Source organism: Epinephelus moara, chromosome 11 (assembly GCF_006386435.1).
Source record: "Epinephelus moara isolate mb chromosome 11, YSFRI_EMoa_1.0, whole genome shotgun sequence".
Lineage (NCBI taxonomy): Eukaryota > Metazoa > Chordata > Actinopteri > Perciformes > Serranidae > Epinephelus > Epinephelus moara.
The window spans coordinates 23,743,696-23,761,895 of record NC_065516.1 but is presented as its reverse complement, the minus strand read 5'-3'; the positions used below and the strand labels follow the sequence as shown (position 1 = coordinate 23,761,895).

The 18,200-nt window shown below is 42.3% G+C and overlaps 1 protein-coding gene across 3 annotated transcripts in view; it reads right to left on the bottom strand.

Moving 5' to 3' along the window:
- Nucleotides 1–13,493: 13,493 nt before the first annotated feature.
- mllt10 (MLLT10 histone lysine methyltransferase DOT1L cofactor) overlaps nt 13,494–18,200 on the bottom strand; it is a 52,257-nt gene continuing 47,550 nt past the window's right edge. For 2 of the 3 annotated variants that reach the window (XM_050056140.1, XM_050056142.1), the window contains 6 exons: nt 17,634–17,783; nt 17,352–17,407; nt 16,792–17,093; nt 16,477–16,497; nt 16,117–16,204; nt 13,494–15,859 (listed from right to left, as the gene is read on the bottom strand). In XM_050056140.1, coding sequence (XP_049912097.1) covers nt 15,584–15,859; nt 16,117–16,204; nt 16,477–16,497; nt 16,792–17,093; nt 17,352–17,407; nt 17,634–17,783 — 893 coding nt within the window. In that variant the 3' untranslated portion in view covers nt 13,494–15,583. The remainder of the gene's footprint in view (nt 15,860–16,116; nt 16,205–16,476; nt 16,498–16,791; nt 17,094–17,351; nt 17,408–17,633; nt 17,784–18,200) is intronic. The other variant, XM_050056141.1, reaches the window with a different exon arrangement.

Sequence of the window (18,200 nt, the reverse complement as noted above, 5' to 3'; positions counted from 1 at the left end):
TCCCGTACACTTAACCACTTAAATTAGCAGCAGAAACAATGATTATGACTTCTTTTCACCAAAACCAGTCGCCCCCAATTAGTGGAATGGGGTGGTGGTGGTGGTGGTGGTGGTGGTGGTGGAGGGAAGGGGATATGGGAGGGGGTGAGAGCGGAGGAAGGATGGAGGGATGGAGGGAGGGAGGGAGGGAGGGAGGGAGTGAAGGCCTGGCTAGCCGGACCCCCTGCAGGGCAGAAAGGGGGGAAAAATGGATTCCATACCAGGAAATCCATTAGGGCAGGGAGCGGCGTGGAGCTGGCAGCACAGAGCGGCCGCCGTGTTTTTAAAAAATTCCTCATTAGGTGTAATTTCTAAATTACAATCAGCATGGGCAGAATGAGAAGGCGAGGATCTGACCAACTCATCAGATAATCAGGGTAATAGCATGATTCGGAGAGTGTGTGCCGGAGCAGAGAGAGATGAGGGAGGATGGAGGATGGAGGGTGAATTTTAATTCTGCTGCTGGACACTGACTTTGGGGGTGTTTTTCCTGCTTTGTTTTTTCCCCCCAGTATATTTATTTTTACAACTAAGTGATGTAGGTAATTGCTGTGGGGGTTGGGTGGCTGAAGCAACAAGCTAATGGAAAGCAGGAGTCTCTCCATCTCTCCATCAATATCTCTCCTCTGCTGCAGTCCTGGCCTCCACCTCTGAATGAGACAGACGTGGAAAAATTGGTGAAAGTGAAGCGAAACAGTGGGAAAGGAGGAAGAAGAGGGACAGAGGAGAGCACAAGAAGAGAGGGAGTGGGAGTCGAGGGGCCTCTGCGAGGGAGAGAGGAGGGGAAACGGCAGGAGGGGAGGAGGGAGGAGGGAGGGAGGAGAAGAGGTTAATTTGCACATATTAGAGAGGGCAGGATTTTTCATTAAAAAGAGATTGAAGTTGATATATGCCTGTGCGCTCCTGACACACTGTACACTCTGATTGTGTTAAGTCCTTGACAGAACAAAGGATTTCCCCCTCTCTCCCTCCATCTATCTCTAACAGCCATTGCAGCCGGCTGCAGCTCTGGCAGCATTTTGCAGCTTTATGGAGCTGTTTCATGGTGAATAGAGGCACAGGCAGAGTGTCATATCACCTCAGGAGCCCCCCCTCAATGCATATGCATACACTTACTTTCTCTCCTATGTTAATTCATGTCCATGCAGGGGGAGAAAATGGCTTTCATGCGTGTACACTGCCTTTTGATTTGCCCCTATGTGTCTCCAGCATAGCATTTGGTTCTCCTTCCTCGCTGCAAACAGGAAGCAGAAGAAGCCGACGCCTTTTTGATATTCATTCCTATTCCCTGTGACTGAAGGAAGCATTTCATAAAGAGCCATTCACCACCCTGCGACCACACGGCTGCTTGTTTAGCCGGTGGTGCTTCTAGAAAAGGTAGCTGGGCCCTGACAGAGCTTCCAGTCCATTGTTCAAGGCCGGTATTCGCTCAGGTAAGCTGATCCGGCGTCTGCCGGCTGCCTGAGGCGAACTTTTACCTGCTGCAGAAACAACAGAAGCAATAATAACAACAGTTCCGTCTTTTTTATGATCTGTTGTCGAGGACACACGCAACTTCTATAAATCTCTCCCTTCTTTCCTTTCTCCCCTCCCTTTCTTTTATCTTGTTTCCCTCCGGCCACATCTGTCATTCCACGCTGGAGGGTTATACCTGATCTTTGACCTTAGTTAGCGCAGCCCTTGAGACCTGTTTCACACAAACACACACACGTACATACGAGCCTGTACACACAGAATAGGAGGTATTGATTGGCGATAGATAGATAGAGCACGGCTGGCCTGATAAGGAGGCCATATTTGATGTTTGCTCTGGCAGTGGAGAGAGAGGCAGAGAGAGATTAAATCACAATGAGCAGCCTGCTCCGTCCTTGGCTTCGTCCCTACTCGAGGCTTCACAGGAGTTTAGGGGTCGAGCTTAAGGGATGACGGGTGAGGGATTGTAGACAAGGGGCACCCGCTCTGCTTAAATCCACTGTGGTAGGAGCCATTGATTAACACAGCCTGTAATGTTATTCAAGGGTGTGTTTTTGTACAACCCGAGGTTTTCCACATCTCAAGCTTTTAGATGCACAACTGCTTCTTTTCTACAGGCACAGCTTTGTTTTCCCTCTCCTTGTCCTCTCTGTGCGATGTAGGGACTGATTGACAGGCATCAATACATGTCTGTAGGCTCACAATGGGTGTGAGCTCAGGTCTTGTTCCCTTCAACGCACACACACACACACACACACACACACACACACACACACACACACACACACACACAAGATCTTGTTCAACCACTGCGGCTTTGCATATCCGTCTATTTAAGAATTTGTTTTTCATCTGCAAATACACCTGGAAACATAGCCACAGGTACTTCACGGTTCATGTGACTTATTTAGCATTTACAAGCAGTATATAAACTTGTAAAATATAAATGCTTAACAACACACTATAAAGTAGTTGTAAGCAATTGTTAGGACATTTTAAAGCAAGCCTGTGTCGTTTTTTCCAAACAGCGAAGCACAGATGACGATTACAGGATGATGATCAATACTAAAAAGTAAGTCGCACAAGTAAAGGGGATAGAAAGCAACATCTATCCAACGTTAATAACATTAGCCACCACACTGGTCGTAGCAGGGACCAGAGTGAGCTGAACTGAGCAAGGGTGTGTTACTTGCAAGAGGAAGACAGTTTTATTTCCTCTTTCGAAAGATACATCTAGCTGTGTGATAACACCCATTGACAAATTAGCACATGTTAAAGGGAAACTTCACCCCCTAAATGACTATTGTATATCAGCTACTCAACTCATATAGCATTGAATTTGTCAAGAAAACTTTGTTTTTTGTGCATCCCTCTGCTAAACAAAGAATCCAGAAAATTCTTAAAGAACTGAAGTCAGTGGGGTCCACGTTTAACAACAGCAAAACTACATCAAAATATCCATCTACAAACTCTCACACAACTTGTGCCGTATAATCCAAGTCTCATTTATCCAGTCGTATGCTCAGTGCTTCCTTCCAGACAGCCCAACACATTCTCACTCCGGCCTCGTCACATATCAATGTTTGGTCATGGACTTTCACTACCAGATACGACGTGAAAGGTACCCTGGGAACATTGGTGTACATTCTGCCTGTTACATGCATCGCCTTCTTTCAAAATACACCGCCGTAGTAACAGGAAATTTACCATTTACATACAGTCTCTTTCAAAATAAACACACTACATTGATAAAACAACAGAAATTGATGTTTTTTTTTGCCTTCAACAACACACACATGATTAGGTTTGGGAAAAATGAACAAGGTTTAGCTTTACAGTCTTACAGGACACAAACACCGCTTTGCTGGATGAAAGTTTGTGTTTGTTGGATTGATCCACCACCGCTCCCACCCGCCCTACTTGGACCTTTGTCGCCTTAACTTTCGTTCTTGTCCCGCTGCGTTTCCCCTTGACACCTTCAAGCGTGGCGTATCATGCCAACGTTAAAGGACGGCTTTTTTGTCAGTGTCTGACATTGCAAGTCACTGCCCAAGTGCCGGATTTCAATGACTCCAGAGTGAGACAGGGTTGGACAGTCCTATCTGACGGAGAACTGAACTGAAAATCAAACTTATCTAGACTCTCTTCAAAGCCAGACTCCATTGACAAAAACAGTAATTCTGCCTAGCTGAATACAGGAGATGCTGGTCTAATGTTGCCTCAACCAGTACTTTGTTTGTGTGATTGTGTGACTTTGTTAAACCCAAAATAACCCTTTAAAACACCCAAATCACATAACAATACAAATTAATGAACTAATCAGTGCAGCAATACACCAGCAGCTCCCGTGTTCAGTGAGGTAAAATTACTGTTTTTATCAATGGAGTCTGGTTTGAAGAGAGCATAAATAAGTCTGACTTTCCATTCAGTTTACTGGGCTGTTTGAGCATAGGACTAGATAACATTGTGTATTTAAAAACATTGGAAATACTTTTTCGAGTTGTGAACAAAAGCCTTTCTGTCTGTATTCAATTTTTTTTTTTTAATTAAGGGACGGGAATGATCATTTCTGAAACATGTAAAGTGAGAAACAAGGTAAAATACAGATGTGTTTCAGTTTTGGGAGTCAAATTATGGAATGGACTGGAGTGCTGTTTTGACATTGCGTTGCTCTCTATAGAGTTTAAAAAATCCTTTAAATGTAAAATGATTAGAGATTATAATGTAAAATTATTAAAATGTAAAAGAATTGAGGATTATGATCTAGGTCGGTTGATATAGGACAGGCAAAAATAAGCCTATATTCCTTTTTTCGGTTATTGACTGTGAGAAAATTTGTGCGAAAATTTCTCGAGATGTATGTTTCATCCATTCATTCAGAAATTAAACTTGGACTGGACTGCACAAGTTGTGTGAGTTTCTCATCAGATGTTTTGATATAGTTTTGCTGTTGTTCAACGTGGACGCTATGAAAATTTGATATACAAATGGCCATTTGGGGGGTCGAAGTGTTTACACAAATCACTCACAGGCAAATTTAACACAGTATCAAAGTATAAATGAATGTGTTGACTCATAAAGTTATATTATATATGACTGATCACAGCTATGCCACATTGTCAAGCAATCATACTTCATATGTTGAGTTATAGCTGTCAGCACTTATACATGTTCTTATATCTGCTTACATCCACATTATGGTGTGTTCATTTCATTTCATCGTCTATTAGTCCTTCATGTACTACATATAAATTACACAATTTTATTTCCATTTTAAGGAGAAACATTTGATGTCAGAATACAATGTGAAAACCGGCTCACACATGAAAGCACTTGTGTCGGAGGAGCACATGTGCTTTAAATTCACATGTGGGTTCTCTTTTTCTCCTGATTCCTGTTAAATCTGCACAGGTATTCTTTTGACCTCAGTTTTGTAGACAACGTTCACATGTTGTGACGACGACCGGAGCCAACCCAGGATCCAAATCCCCCGGTCGAAAAAGCAGCATGTGTACGTATGAAAGGCTGTATATGTTGGCCAGTGTGTGCGCGGTCTCAAGGGTTGGGAGATTATGTCGACAAAAGGTGCACCTGGTGCTTTAGATTGAGTTTCTCTCCTCCCCTTCCTCCCTTTATCCCTCTTCCATCCCCCTCTCCCCTTCTCCTCTGACCATTTCCAACATTACCCTGGGACTTTTAAAAGATTAGACCACAGCTTTTATAATTGTGCCACTAATGCGTGTCAACAGACAGGCGAGACTAATGGAGAGTACTACTTTTTAATATCAGAAATACTTCTTCTACTACACCCTCTAGTTATTTTACACTCTTATATAACATGTATAGAGTGTCAGGGTGGATTATTGAGCCCTATGTAACTCAGATCAGGTGGGTTTTCTGTGCAGTCAGTGATCAACAGATAAGCAGCTACGTAGTGTCAAGGTCAAGTGTTTGTATCACAATGCAGCACTGCAAAGAGTTAGGGAATACTTAACTTGCAAAATTCCTGTTTGTATATGAATTGACCCCTCAATAAGTCCCGCCCCACACGCAGACTGGCCAATCATAACGTAGCATCAGGTCCGACAACAACACAGCTGTGCTCCATTGACTCTAATGCAGTCACTTCAGATTTCCTTCATTTTCAGGCTGGTTTTGTGGATTTGGAGCTAAATGTTGTGCCTGGGGCACGTCGTGTATTAATGATACTCGTTACCTGGAGAGGTTGGAAAAAGATATATGTTTCTTCCCTGTTCCAAAACCAAAATCAAACCCTGAGAAGTGTAGGGTTAGCTAGCTAGCTACTGAAGATATAGCCTACTGAATGTATACACATGCTGCTTTTGCTTTTTAATGGTTATAACAGTGAAACAAAGACCGACCCTGCTGTACAGGAACCAGTAAAGGGAAGCAGGGAAACTTGCTGATATTCAACCAGCTCTGTGTCGTCACAGTGTGTGCAGATGGATGTTGTTTATAGTCCAAACCTTCAATAAGCAGAATCATGTTTTCATCAGTGAATGGATCATATTTCCAGATCTGTAGACATTAAAACATTTGTCTGTTTAAATAAACCCCACAGGCGACACTCTGCCTTTCATGTCTTCTATTTTAAGAGACCCAAAATGCCACAGCTGTTTTTGAAGGTGTAAATTTGTGTTAAATCAATTATACATCTCGTATTCAGGCTACCTGTGTGTCCACAGATGTTTTTTCAGGGTGAAATGCATTTACAGTTCAGCAGGAGAAGTCCTTTGTGTTCGCTCTCTCTGAAGGGAAACAACAGAGATACAACTTAGCGGAGAGATGGCTCCTTTGTGTGTGTGTGTGTGTGTGTGCGTGTGTGTGTTTGTTATTCAAGGTCTGTGTGATCATATTCACACACGTTCAAACAGCACACACACACATTTACCTGGTGTTAACACATACAAACTTCACGGCCATCTTATGTTTTCATCACAGCTGATGCAACAAGTTCAACACACAAATCTCCACACCTCTCTCAGGTCTTTGCTTCCACCGCAAAGCAACTGAATCAACTGTGTGTGCATGTGTGTATGTATGTGTGTGTGTGTGCTCTTGTGGGTATCCCATGTAACCTCCCCATTTCCAAAACACACACACACATGCACACACACTAGCCTTCCCCTCCGGCCCAGGGGTCTCCGGTCTGCATAATAAATGAGGCCTGCTGATAGGTGGATGAACATGGGAGGGGGAGGGCTCACACACGCACACACACACACCAGCCTGTACCATTATGCAGCCCGAGTCTATACCATTTAACAGCTGTTGCCGTTGGAGAAATCCCAGGTCTCTTTACATGCTTGTTGTTGGCTCATTTATCGTGATTTCAGCAGCAGCAGTCAGGCTCCTCCTCACTCTCTCATGTTCTGATTTCACTCCTGGAAATTAGCTTCAAGCCTCCACGGGGATGCCTTCCTCACAATCCGCTGCAGTGTCCTTGAGCAAGGCACTCACAGCTCGACGGCTCAGGGCGGTCCCCAGGTGTCTGTGTGTGTGAACCCTCCCTCTTCCTGCAGCTTTTAAATGATGTTTATTAGCTAATCATGAAAATCTACACATACAAGTGGAGCGCAGGGACGAATATCAGAGGATGTGAGGGTGAATATTTGCTATGCATGATGCTTTTTGAGCTGAAAATGGCTCGGTGAATACTAAACTCTAATTTGACAGCTGACAACAAGTACAAAAAATACAACAATTCATAAAACACCTCTCGTCTTTCACTTTTAATGTAATTATTATCCATGCACACACACACACACACGAGATACCCCTCAACCTGTCGTCACTAACCAGGCCTGGAATAATTTAATAATATAGACCTCTCACACAGCCAACCATTTGAAAGTAATTATCAGTAATGATCTGCCGGTGACTGATCTATTTTTACCTGATGATCAAACCAGATCTCATCTCAGATCTATATCCCGTCACATTCATTATAACCCAGCGAGATTACATTCATCTCTGCCAGCACCACCTGTCCTTGTAATGGTGTTTCATTCCTCACCCTGAGCCCATTCACACTGACGGTAAATACAGGAAATACAGTGTGGGGGTTTTGTCTTTCTGGTTTTTTTTTAGTCCAGGTTGGATGTGACCAATTTAAGGAAAATACAGTGTGTTTCTGAGTGAGTTTATGTGTGTGTATAATGACTTTGTGACTTTGAGTTTAGGTTGAACAGGATACTTTAAATAGATATATAAATAAATGAGTTAGTCAGATTTGTACACACACTGCCACAAGTAAATAGACAAAACAATTTGACCAGTAGAAGCCAAAGGAAAAAGGGGTGTTATAGATGAGTTTAATTGAATGTATACATAATTTAGTGCATTTCTGTGTGGGTCATGTGGCTTCACTGCAGTTGGCTGCTGTGGTCGATGGTCTTCAAGACAACACACTGGAGGTCACCACAGATAGCAGGTTGTAGAGTTTACAAAGAGGCAGCAAAACCATCAACTGTTTGATCCATTTTAAATATATAAATATTAGAGGAGGTGGTAATTTATTAAAGTGAAACAAGGTTACCAAAAACTTCACTACAGGTCAGTTAGGAATATTAGAAAATATAGTAACTGTAGAGTGAAACTGCAGGAGGTCAGGACATATATTTGTATGATTTTATAATTTAATTTTTTTGCCCACATCTTTGTTGGCACTGGATCCTCACTGTATGTACGTTAGGAATAATATGTTATATGTACATGCTCACTGTAGTGGATGAAAATGCCACAATGGAAATATTTTTTATATTTTTTGCAACAATAATTTCTGGAGTGTGTTTTATTTGAACATTTGACAATATTTAAAATGTTATGAAACCCTCACATGAGTCAACATGCAGGGGAGCCTCACATTAAATAAGCAGTGATGTAAACGCTGCTGCTGTAACCTCTCCCCTGGTGCACACACGGTCCCTGCTGCTGCTGCAGAGCTGCATTTCCCCTTCTGAAGGGGAATAGCAGACAACAGAAAATCACTTATTCAAAACCCCCCTCCCTTCACCGCTGAATTTATCAGCTCTCGGCGCACGGTGGAGTTTTCTTCCTCCCCGTCTGCGGCTCTGGGAGCTCCTTCCTTTCTTCTCGCCGGCAGTGGGAGCCGCAGGCAGCGGGGGAGGAACGGCTCGCTGGCCGTGCAGCGCTTCACTACGCGCGGCGGGCGAGCGGAGCAGGCGCCGCTGAGTCGCCGGGACGAAGCTGCAGCGATGAGCTGCTCATAATGAAACTACTAAGCTGCGGCTGCACATTTCCCCCACACATGGCGTATATATATTACACTTTAATTCTATCCAAAGCTATGTATATCTTTTACATCCCAAATAAATGTTTATTTTTTATTTTGTAATATTTTTTGTTTGCAGAAGTCTTTGAAACAATTGAAAGACTCTCATCATACCATCTAAACCATTTTTTTTTGGGTATGGATTATAGCTAACTACCATGTATAACGATAAACACTTTACTGTTGTGTATTTTGGGGATTTTTAGTTTTCATTTAATCTGCAGTTTGACATTTTCCTCAGATGCTAGCCAACAGGAAACACACCAAATAAAATGCATAGATAGATAGATAGATAGATAGATAGATAGACAGATAGATAGATAGACACACACACACACACACATATGGGGACTGAACAGACTCTGAAGAAGAGACATCTTCATCATCCTAAAAGTCCAAATATTTACTCTAACTACATCCATGTGATCTTCAGAGCGCATGAACTTCCTGCTACTTGTGGTTTTTAATCCTGTAAATATTTACTCTCTAATTGTACAACAACTTTGACTTCATGTATATAAAATGTGTCATATTTCCCATAATTGTTTGCAGTTTAATTCTCTCTGTAATTATTCTATATGGTATATTTTTAGGGATTGGAGGTCAGTGGACAACCAATCACATATATAGTTTCTTGTGTATTCTAATATGTTGGTAAAACTGATTCATTTTATTGATTTAAACTACACATGTGGACTCAACATGAGGAGTTTTTCCTCATTGCTATTGAGGGTCCAGGGACAGAAGGTGTTGTGTTGCACAGGCTGTTGGTTACAGAAGCCCTCACAGGCACATTTTTAAATTTAAGGACACATAAATAAAAGTGATAGGACCTGATTTTCAAAGTAAAAGATGACTTGGTGCAGCAGATATATTAGATTGACTGTGATGTGTGATTTTGTGCTTAAACTTCAGTCATGTGCATGAAGAAGCTCCAAGATGTCACTGAACTGGGAGGCAGAGAGAAAGAGAGGGTGTGTGTGTGTGTGTGTGTGTGTGTGTGTAGGGGTGACAGAGGAGTGTCACTTAGCAGAAGAATACGAGCTATCTGAGAATGAAGAGGGATGAGGCTGAATCCTGCTGCTTCTCCTCGCCTCCATTATCCTACAGGAGAGAGACCTGTGGGGGGCAGACACACACACACACACACACACACACACCCTGGGAATCTCCTCAGCTGTTCCCCCTGCACTCTCCTTGTACCATTCCTCCTTCCTCCTCCTCCTCTTCTTCCTCCTGCCCCGGCCCTAAACACCTCTGCTCGCCGGATCTGGTTCCACTCGGCTCCGGATCGGGGCCCCTGGCAGCTGACTGCAGGTTTCTGGCCAGGATTAAGGCTCCTAATGGCAGCAGCCACTCTGTGATGATTTACACTGCATTACTGTACACACCAGCGGCTGCCTCAGTCCTGTTAATGGTTTATTACACTGGAGCCTCTCTCAGCTTTATTGCTCTTTGCTCTGTGTCTCTTTGAGGCTGAGGTCTAATTAAATAATTTCACTGAATTACCAAACATATGCCAGAACCTGTTGGAGTCACTCCTGGCACTTGGTTAACTTGTTTTATGGTTTTTGCTTTTATTTCTGCTTGGCTGGATGTGACGCCTGAGCTTCTGGGAGTTTATCCTGGATGAGGAAGACGATGGCGACAAATACTGTGAGTATGTGGATGAATTAATGTCCAGTGAAAACCAGGCATCTCCAAACCATCAGCTTTTTAGGATATAAGTGACAATTCATGTTTTAGAGTGGTGGATAGGATTTTAAATGCTTTGTTGCACTGGAGTAGGAGAACTTTTCACTGAATCCTTCAATGTATCAGAAAAAAAAATTAAATATTTTATAATTTGTTTAATGAAATTTAAAAAATTTAAGTGTAAAAAATAAAATAAAACAAAATGAAATAAATAAAATATATTTCATTTAACTAAATTAAATTAAGTTAAATAAAAAAGAATAAAATAAAATAAAATAACAAAGTTAAATAAAATAAAAAGTAAAATAAAATGAAATAAATAAAATACAATTAAATGAAATTAAATTAGATTAGTTAAATTACACTAAATGTAATTAAATTAAATTGAATAGAATAAAATAAAATAAAATAACAAAGTTAAATAAAATAAAATAACATAAAATAAAATAATTCAAAATAAAATAAATACATTTTGAGTTGTGTCTTTTTTTTACTAGAAAGGGACAATTTGCAGCCTGGCCCTGCAGTTGTGCAGACTAGTTAAAAACACTTTAAGATGTAACTTAAATTGTAGATCATACATAAGGTCAATACATAAAATATAAATGAAAACTCTTAAAAAATAGATTTTGTCATCAGCTTTACTTTGGTAAACTCACATTTTTCTGCTCCTTGTATTTTTATTGTTATTTTTATTGTTTTTTTTAAAAACTATTTTTAGACAAGCTATGTGTTTTATTTATGACAAAAATTCATTGCACCTACATTGTGAATGTATAATCTGTGTTTAATGTACAGCTGTAAAATTTCTAAACTCTCTAATGTCTATTTTAATATTTTATTTTATTTTATTTTATTTTATTTTAATGTCTACTTTAATATTTTATTTTATTTATTTCATTGTCTATTTTAATATTTATTTATATCTTCATCTTTATCTCTTGTTTCCATTCATGCTGTATTTCTATTTCTACTTTGCACGGAGCATTGGAACAAAAACAATTCCCCCCCGGGGATTAATAAAGTATTCTGAATCTGAATCTGAATCTGAATAAAATTTCTAAAGACAAGAAAAGTAGGTGCTGTGTCATTTCATTGGTTGTTATGGATGAAATTATGAAATAAAATCCAGAATCAAGTCAAGCTTTACTCTTCCTTCAAGCTTTCTTTCTTGGTTGCAGTTTTGCTCCTCAGCTCTGTTGTCTCTGAAAAATGCAAAACAATTGAAATGCTTCATGGAGGAGCAGCAGAGGAACTGACAGAGCCTGCTCGGTCAGAGGCAGGTACCCATGTTGCTGCAGAGCATTCCTCAGTGACAGCAGCTCAGCTCGCCTCTGAAGCCACAAGATATCTGCCCAACATTTGTCTAATCATCCAGGGCTTAACCCCCCTGCTCGCCTGCTATCTACTGTGTGTGTCTGCTGAGTGTGTGTGTGTGTGTGTGTGTGTGTGTGTGTGAGTGTGAGAGAGAGAGAGAGAGAGAGGTCTCCTGTCTCCTTACACCAGGGCTTAGTAGTGTTTTGACTTTGTGATCAGGCACCTGGTTGGGCAGCACACAGGGGTCCTCCATCAGCTGGTAAGCCCTCCCACCCCCAGGGAGTGTTTCTGGGGGAGTGTGATCGATGATGGACACAGCAGCTCTGCCCTATATGTGTGTGTATGTGTGTGTGGTAGGGTGGTGCTGCTATTACTGGGAGTGCAGGGGAGGCAGCTCTGATGGTGGAGGCTTATAAAAGGGAGGTCCTGGGTGGTGGTGGAGGAGGTGGTGAGGGTATATGCTGTTTAAACAGCCTGGGTTTGATTGACAGACCTGATAGTGAGCGGAGGGGGGGAGCACGGTGAGGGATGTTTGGGAGTGGGAGGGGTGAGTGAGCAAGTGCTTGAGAAAAGAGAAGGGTGTGTGTGTGTGTGTGTGTGTGTGTGCAGTAAGGGAGGAGGAGGGGGGGCTGAAACTCCTGAAGGGGGTGAGTGGGGAGTATTTTGGGGTAGCAGGGGTGCAGGAGGAAAGTGAGCTTTTAATTACCAGGGCAGAAGCAGATGTAGCAGAATGGTGCCCCCACCTCTAAACACACACGCACACACACACACACACTGGTTGTTTCTTGGCAGCTGGAAGTCATCAGCTTTGGGGGTGTGTGTGTGTGCATATTTGTTAGGACAGGAGCCTTGAAGCACATTGTTTAAATTTAAAGATGTTCAGCTTCTATTGGCACTTCTTAGCCTGATGATTATTCATCTTCCTCCCCCTTGTTACTGAATTAATCGCATCATGCTGCTGCTGCTGCCACATCTCCCATAATATTCAACATAATTAATGCCGTAAAATGTAAACCAGAATCATCATACCATTGAGACAGACACTGTCCACTGGTCAGTTAATTTGAAATAAAATAAAAATGCTTATATTTTCTGGTTTACACTGATCTTACCTGCAGTGTATGCCATTTTTTTTGCTATATATTATTGCCAACTACCATGCATAATGATAAAGAATCATTTATAGGTCAATGTGTGCTATAGTTTACTATTTTATGCACCTTACATTACATTCTATTTTTTGGTTGCCTTTTAACACCTGCCAGTGGGAAAAAGAAACTAAGGCTGTCCCTTTCAATTAAACAAATAAAAATTAATAAATATACAGCACATATTTCTGTATATTAAATGGAATTCAGATGAATATATTGAAAGGTAATAAATGCAAAAATAGAATTTGTATTATATTGTTTTAACAACATAAAAAAAAGAGTATTGTGATTTAAAAGGTCAGTGTATTCAGTAATAATTCAGGTGTAAATAAAAATAAATTCCTTTGTATCTGTAAAAGAGCTCTTTACAGCAAATGGAGCAAATTTACCATTTATAATGTTTTTATTTTAATTATTTATTGACAAACTCATTGACACACAGACTGAATGCTCTTGTTACTTTATCCAGAGTGTTTCTTTATTTTGGTGTTTTGAAATACAATGTCAGACCCCCCCCCCCCCCAGTTATTCTCCTCTCGTACAAAATTGATCCAAACAAACTGTGTGCACAGATGAAAACACGGTGCCAAGTATAAAATGACTTCTCATCAAGAAAAATGGTGCAAAACTTTAAAAAAAAAAAGAAAAAAAAAAAAAAAGAAACACAATGTCCCTGCACATATAAAAATAAATTAATACTTTGTGTGTCCAGTCCTGTCAACCTTATTTTTTTTTTTTAAATTCATTTTTTCTTTTTTTAAATCTGGTCCTAAAAGATTCACACACACACAAACTGAGGCTTCATTGGCTTTCCTTCACACCAGCACGGCCAATCACAATCACTTATGTACACCAACGGCCAATGAGAAAGGTTTATGTACACTTAACGAGGTAAAAACTGTGCCACTGCGACACACTTCCTCCCCCCTACAAACAGCTATGTACAGCCACACCCCCCCTCCCCCAATCAGCCAACTATCAAGTAGCTTCTAGCTTCCAAACACAACACAGAGAAGAAGTCATTAAAAAGGGTTTACAGCAAGATTTGACTGTATGAGGGGGAAACAAAAATACAAACAAAACTTTACACAGTAGTACAAATTGATGTTAAGTAGCAACACCAGCGGGCGTTTAAAATATATCATCTTATGCCCATTACACAGACAAAAACTCCCAATAAATAAAAAGCACAATACAAAGTTGGCTTTGATATTAGAGAACGCAGCAGAATTATATTTCCTGGTTTTATTGATACTATGAAATCTTTTTTGTCATCTGTTGCCGTAGCAACGCAGCTTAATTACCAGTAGCATTATGAAGAATTGGGCTGAGTGACAGGGACACAGGTAAAAGGAAAACAAATCCCGCCTTCCCCCCCCTTGGCCTCAGGCACTTGGGATTTTGGACCCTGATTGGCCAGTCCTGACTGCTGTGGGTTTTTAGCGGCCGCTGCTGTCGGCCTTTTAGGTCCTGATAGGCTGGTCCTGCTCGAGAGGTAGATGCAGCGGGGGGCTCAATCAGGAAGATGAAATGTAATGACGTCCGCGCGCTGACAACCAACTGCATAATTTCTCTTTGTGGATTCAAGCATCCCTCTGAACATTCAACTTGCTGGTTTTATCTTTTTACGTTTCACATCCCTGAGTGAGCCCCCTGAATCTGGCCCAGAGAAGAGACAGTCAAAAGCAAGGCTTCCGTGGTGACCATACGAGGCTTGGCTCACTGACATTAACGGATCTGCACAAACGGAGTGGAAGAGACACGGGGAGAGAGGCGACAGCGAGAACATGTGGGATATTTTCACAAGCCTCTCGCCCAACATTCCCCTCGGGGTCGCCGCGACACAGATGTCAAACATACATCTGCTACTGTTAAGTCCTGTGGTGGGGAAGTGTAGTTTTTATATTCATGTATTTCTGCTATTCTTTTTACATTTGTAGTTGTGTGTGTGTGCTAGCTTGTGCGCCGAGTGCACGACTCTGGTTAGCTGAGGCCCCTGAGAGAGTGAGACAACAGAGAGACCAGACTGAAAGGGACTGTTGGCGTGGAGGATGGAGAAGCAGCAAGAGAAATGTGGAAACGGAAAAGATGCAAAAACACGACACAGCAACAAGAGGAAACGTGAAGAAGAAGCAGAATGATGAGAGTGTACAATAAAAAACTGAGCGAAACTCACTGACAGAAAAGGTTTCTGAGGAGCCGACCTGACCAACACACCATGTGCTTATTTACCGACACTAACACACTAAGTTGCTACCAGTGATACCGAATGAAAATCATTACCTCAGTGACAAAATAAGAACCCGAAGCAGCACTACAGCTAAAAAAAAACAACAAAAACATTAAAATTGGATGGACATAAATAGTACAAATGAAAACAAAATGTTTAGTTAAGACTGTAACCTGAAAGAGTTGCAAAATAAACCTGACAAAGTCGACCACTGGAAAGAAAAATCCACCAGGAACACAGATCTCTCTGCTGCCAATGTTCTCATCACTGAACCACAAAGTTGACAAACAGGCTGATCTCCCGAAGACTCTGCATATTTATTAAAAAAAAGAAACAACCAAAAAAAATAAAGAGCATCTGCCGTCATGTCTTCTCCTGCCCTGCGACGCCCACGGCCTTCTCAGCTAGCCGCGGCTTCTGTGCCCCCGAGGCGTGCGTGTCGGCGTGTGCGTGCTGCAGCGCCAGGAAAGGGTTGGCGGTGATGGCGCCTTGGCCCTGGCTCTGGGCGCCAGGCATCAGGTTGTTGATGGGCAGCTGAGCGGAGGAGAGTGGGATGGAGGGGATCTGGTTAGCGGAGGAGAGGGACTGCAGGTGCTGGAGGTCCTGCTGCAGTTGGTAGAACAACACCTGCTGCTGCTCCTGGGAGAGGGAGAGGAGGGAGGAGGGGCAAAGAGGGAGAAAGAGGAGGAAATGAGAGGGAAAAGGAGGAGAAAGGAAAAGTTTAAGACAATAAAGAAATGAGAGTTGGATAGAAAAGAGCGGAGAGGAGGAGCGGAAGAAACAGAAAAAAAGATGAGTTAATAAGCTCGGTGATTTAAGCCATTGTCCAAAGGAAAACTGTGGCTCAGTGTGTGTGTGTGTGTGTGTGTGTGTGTGTGTGTGTGTGTGTGTCGTACCGCTGAAGGCTGTGAGGACAGCAGCTGCTGGAGCTGATGCTGCAGGAGGAATCTCTGCTGCTCAGACAGCAGGCTGAGCCGCGCGGCGCTGATGAGACAGAAACACAACTCATGGTCAGACAAACACAATAAACACTCCTTATCAGCTCTGAGCACGACACATTTTAATACACAACTTCAAAACAGAGCTTTATGAGAGTGTGATACTGCAAAGGGGGGTATGAATTCACAAAACCACACACACACACACACACAAAACATGCGGCACGACATCGTCACTAAATCTCTTCTGACAGACTTGAGGGTCGTTGAAGGAAACAGCTACAGGTTGTTGTGACCCTGGACACGCTTCTGTCTCACCTGTTTTTACTAGTTGCTGAGCTGCAACAATCCAACACGCAAGCAAAAGGAAACAAAGAGAAGACGCAATAGTCATCTTGAGGTTGCCAGACATGTATGTACCCTGACATTAGATATGATCAGATTAGACTGTGGTGTTTTCAGAGCTGTAAGATGTGTTGACAGATCTCAACAACGTTCGACAACTGGAACACATTTAGAGACCTTTAATCCACTGACAGTTACTGGATATGTTTGTGTGGGTGATACGACACCACCAAAAGTTTTCTTATCATTAGAAAATGTCAGGATAATAAATGCAGTTGTCAGACCTACCTGTTATTAACAGGCAACGAGACGCCCGTAGCTGCTCCCGTAGTGTGTGTGTGAGGGCTGGCAGTGCCCGCCGGCGTCTGGATCACCCCGTTCAGCGCCCCGACAATCCCTCCCATGCCCAGAGCGCTACCTGCGCCCAGAGCACCCATCAGCCCCGCCACCCCGCCCAGCCCGGCTGGGGCCGTCCCTACAGCGGCGACCCCGTTCAGCTGAGGCTGGGGCGGACTCTGGGAGACGGAGGGAGGCGTGGAGAGAGATGAGGTGGAGCCACTGCTGCTGTGGCCACCACATGACGCACCGTCCTGAGAGAGAGAGACAGAAACTGTTAATGACAAGTCAACGACAGCGTTCTTTTCATTATATACACTTAATCACAAATGTAAAGTGATTTACAGTGTAATGAGGTGTAAAACAATGACATAACCTGATATAACTAAACTTTATCATCTGACACTTGTATCGCTGATCCTTAACTAATTCAATTATTACATGAATGACACGTCACCGCTCCGTTGTGTAATGTAGCGCTCTACTCTGTGGTGTAGGGTGTGTGTTGTTACCTGAGCTGCCACGGGTAGAGATGAGTCAGTGGCTCCCAGATGAGTTCCTTTCACATCTGCAACACAAATCAATGCAGGTTAAATCCTCTCTGTGTTCACTTCATCAATAATTCTGCTGATCATGTCTTAATCTACAATAATTTTGTGTGTAAAATGGCAGAAAAATAGGGAAAAATGTCCGAGGTGACGTCATCAAATATCTTGTTTAGTAGGGTATTCCATTTAAAATCATATGAAGCACATATACGCAATAAATGTTCACACTTGAGAATGTGTTTGTACCGGAGGAGGCCGTGGTGGGGGTGAAAGGCACTGATAGCTGGGCGCTGAGGAGCTGCAGTCTCTCTTTCTTCATGGTTAGAGTTTTGATCTGTTCCTCCAGCCTCCTGTTCTCCTCCTGCAGCTGGTGGAGGGACTTCAACATGCCCACCACTGAAAGACACAGAGAGAGAAAGATGAGGGAGAGAAAACTGATTGATCCGATCAGAGTGGATGTAATGAAGCGACAGCACTTCCTGCTTCCTGCTAAAATAAAAAATATTTTGTAAATCTCTTTGCACTGAGTTTCCAATTTACTTCTGTCCAAAAAGAAAACTTACATTCAAATTTGGGATGATAAATTTCATCCTGTTGCAGTGTGAGGTCGACACAGGCTTTTCAAACTTGGAATGTTTTGTATATCTGGGATCTTTTCACAAGCAAGAAAGCCCAGTTCTTGCTTAATGCAACACCATGCACCTCTGCTAAGCCTCCACACCTCTTGGTTAAAACACCCAGTGACTGATGAGACAGATGTACACCACGGGGAGGTCAGAGGTCAAGATCAGCTACAGAGCAGTGACCCTGGTG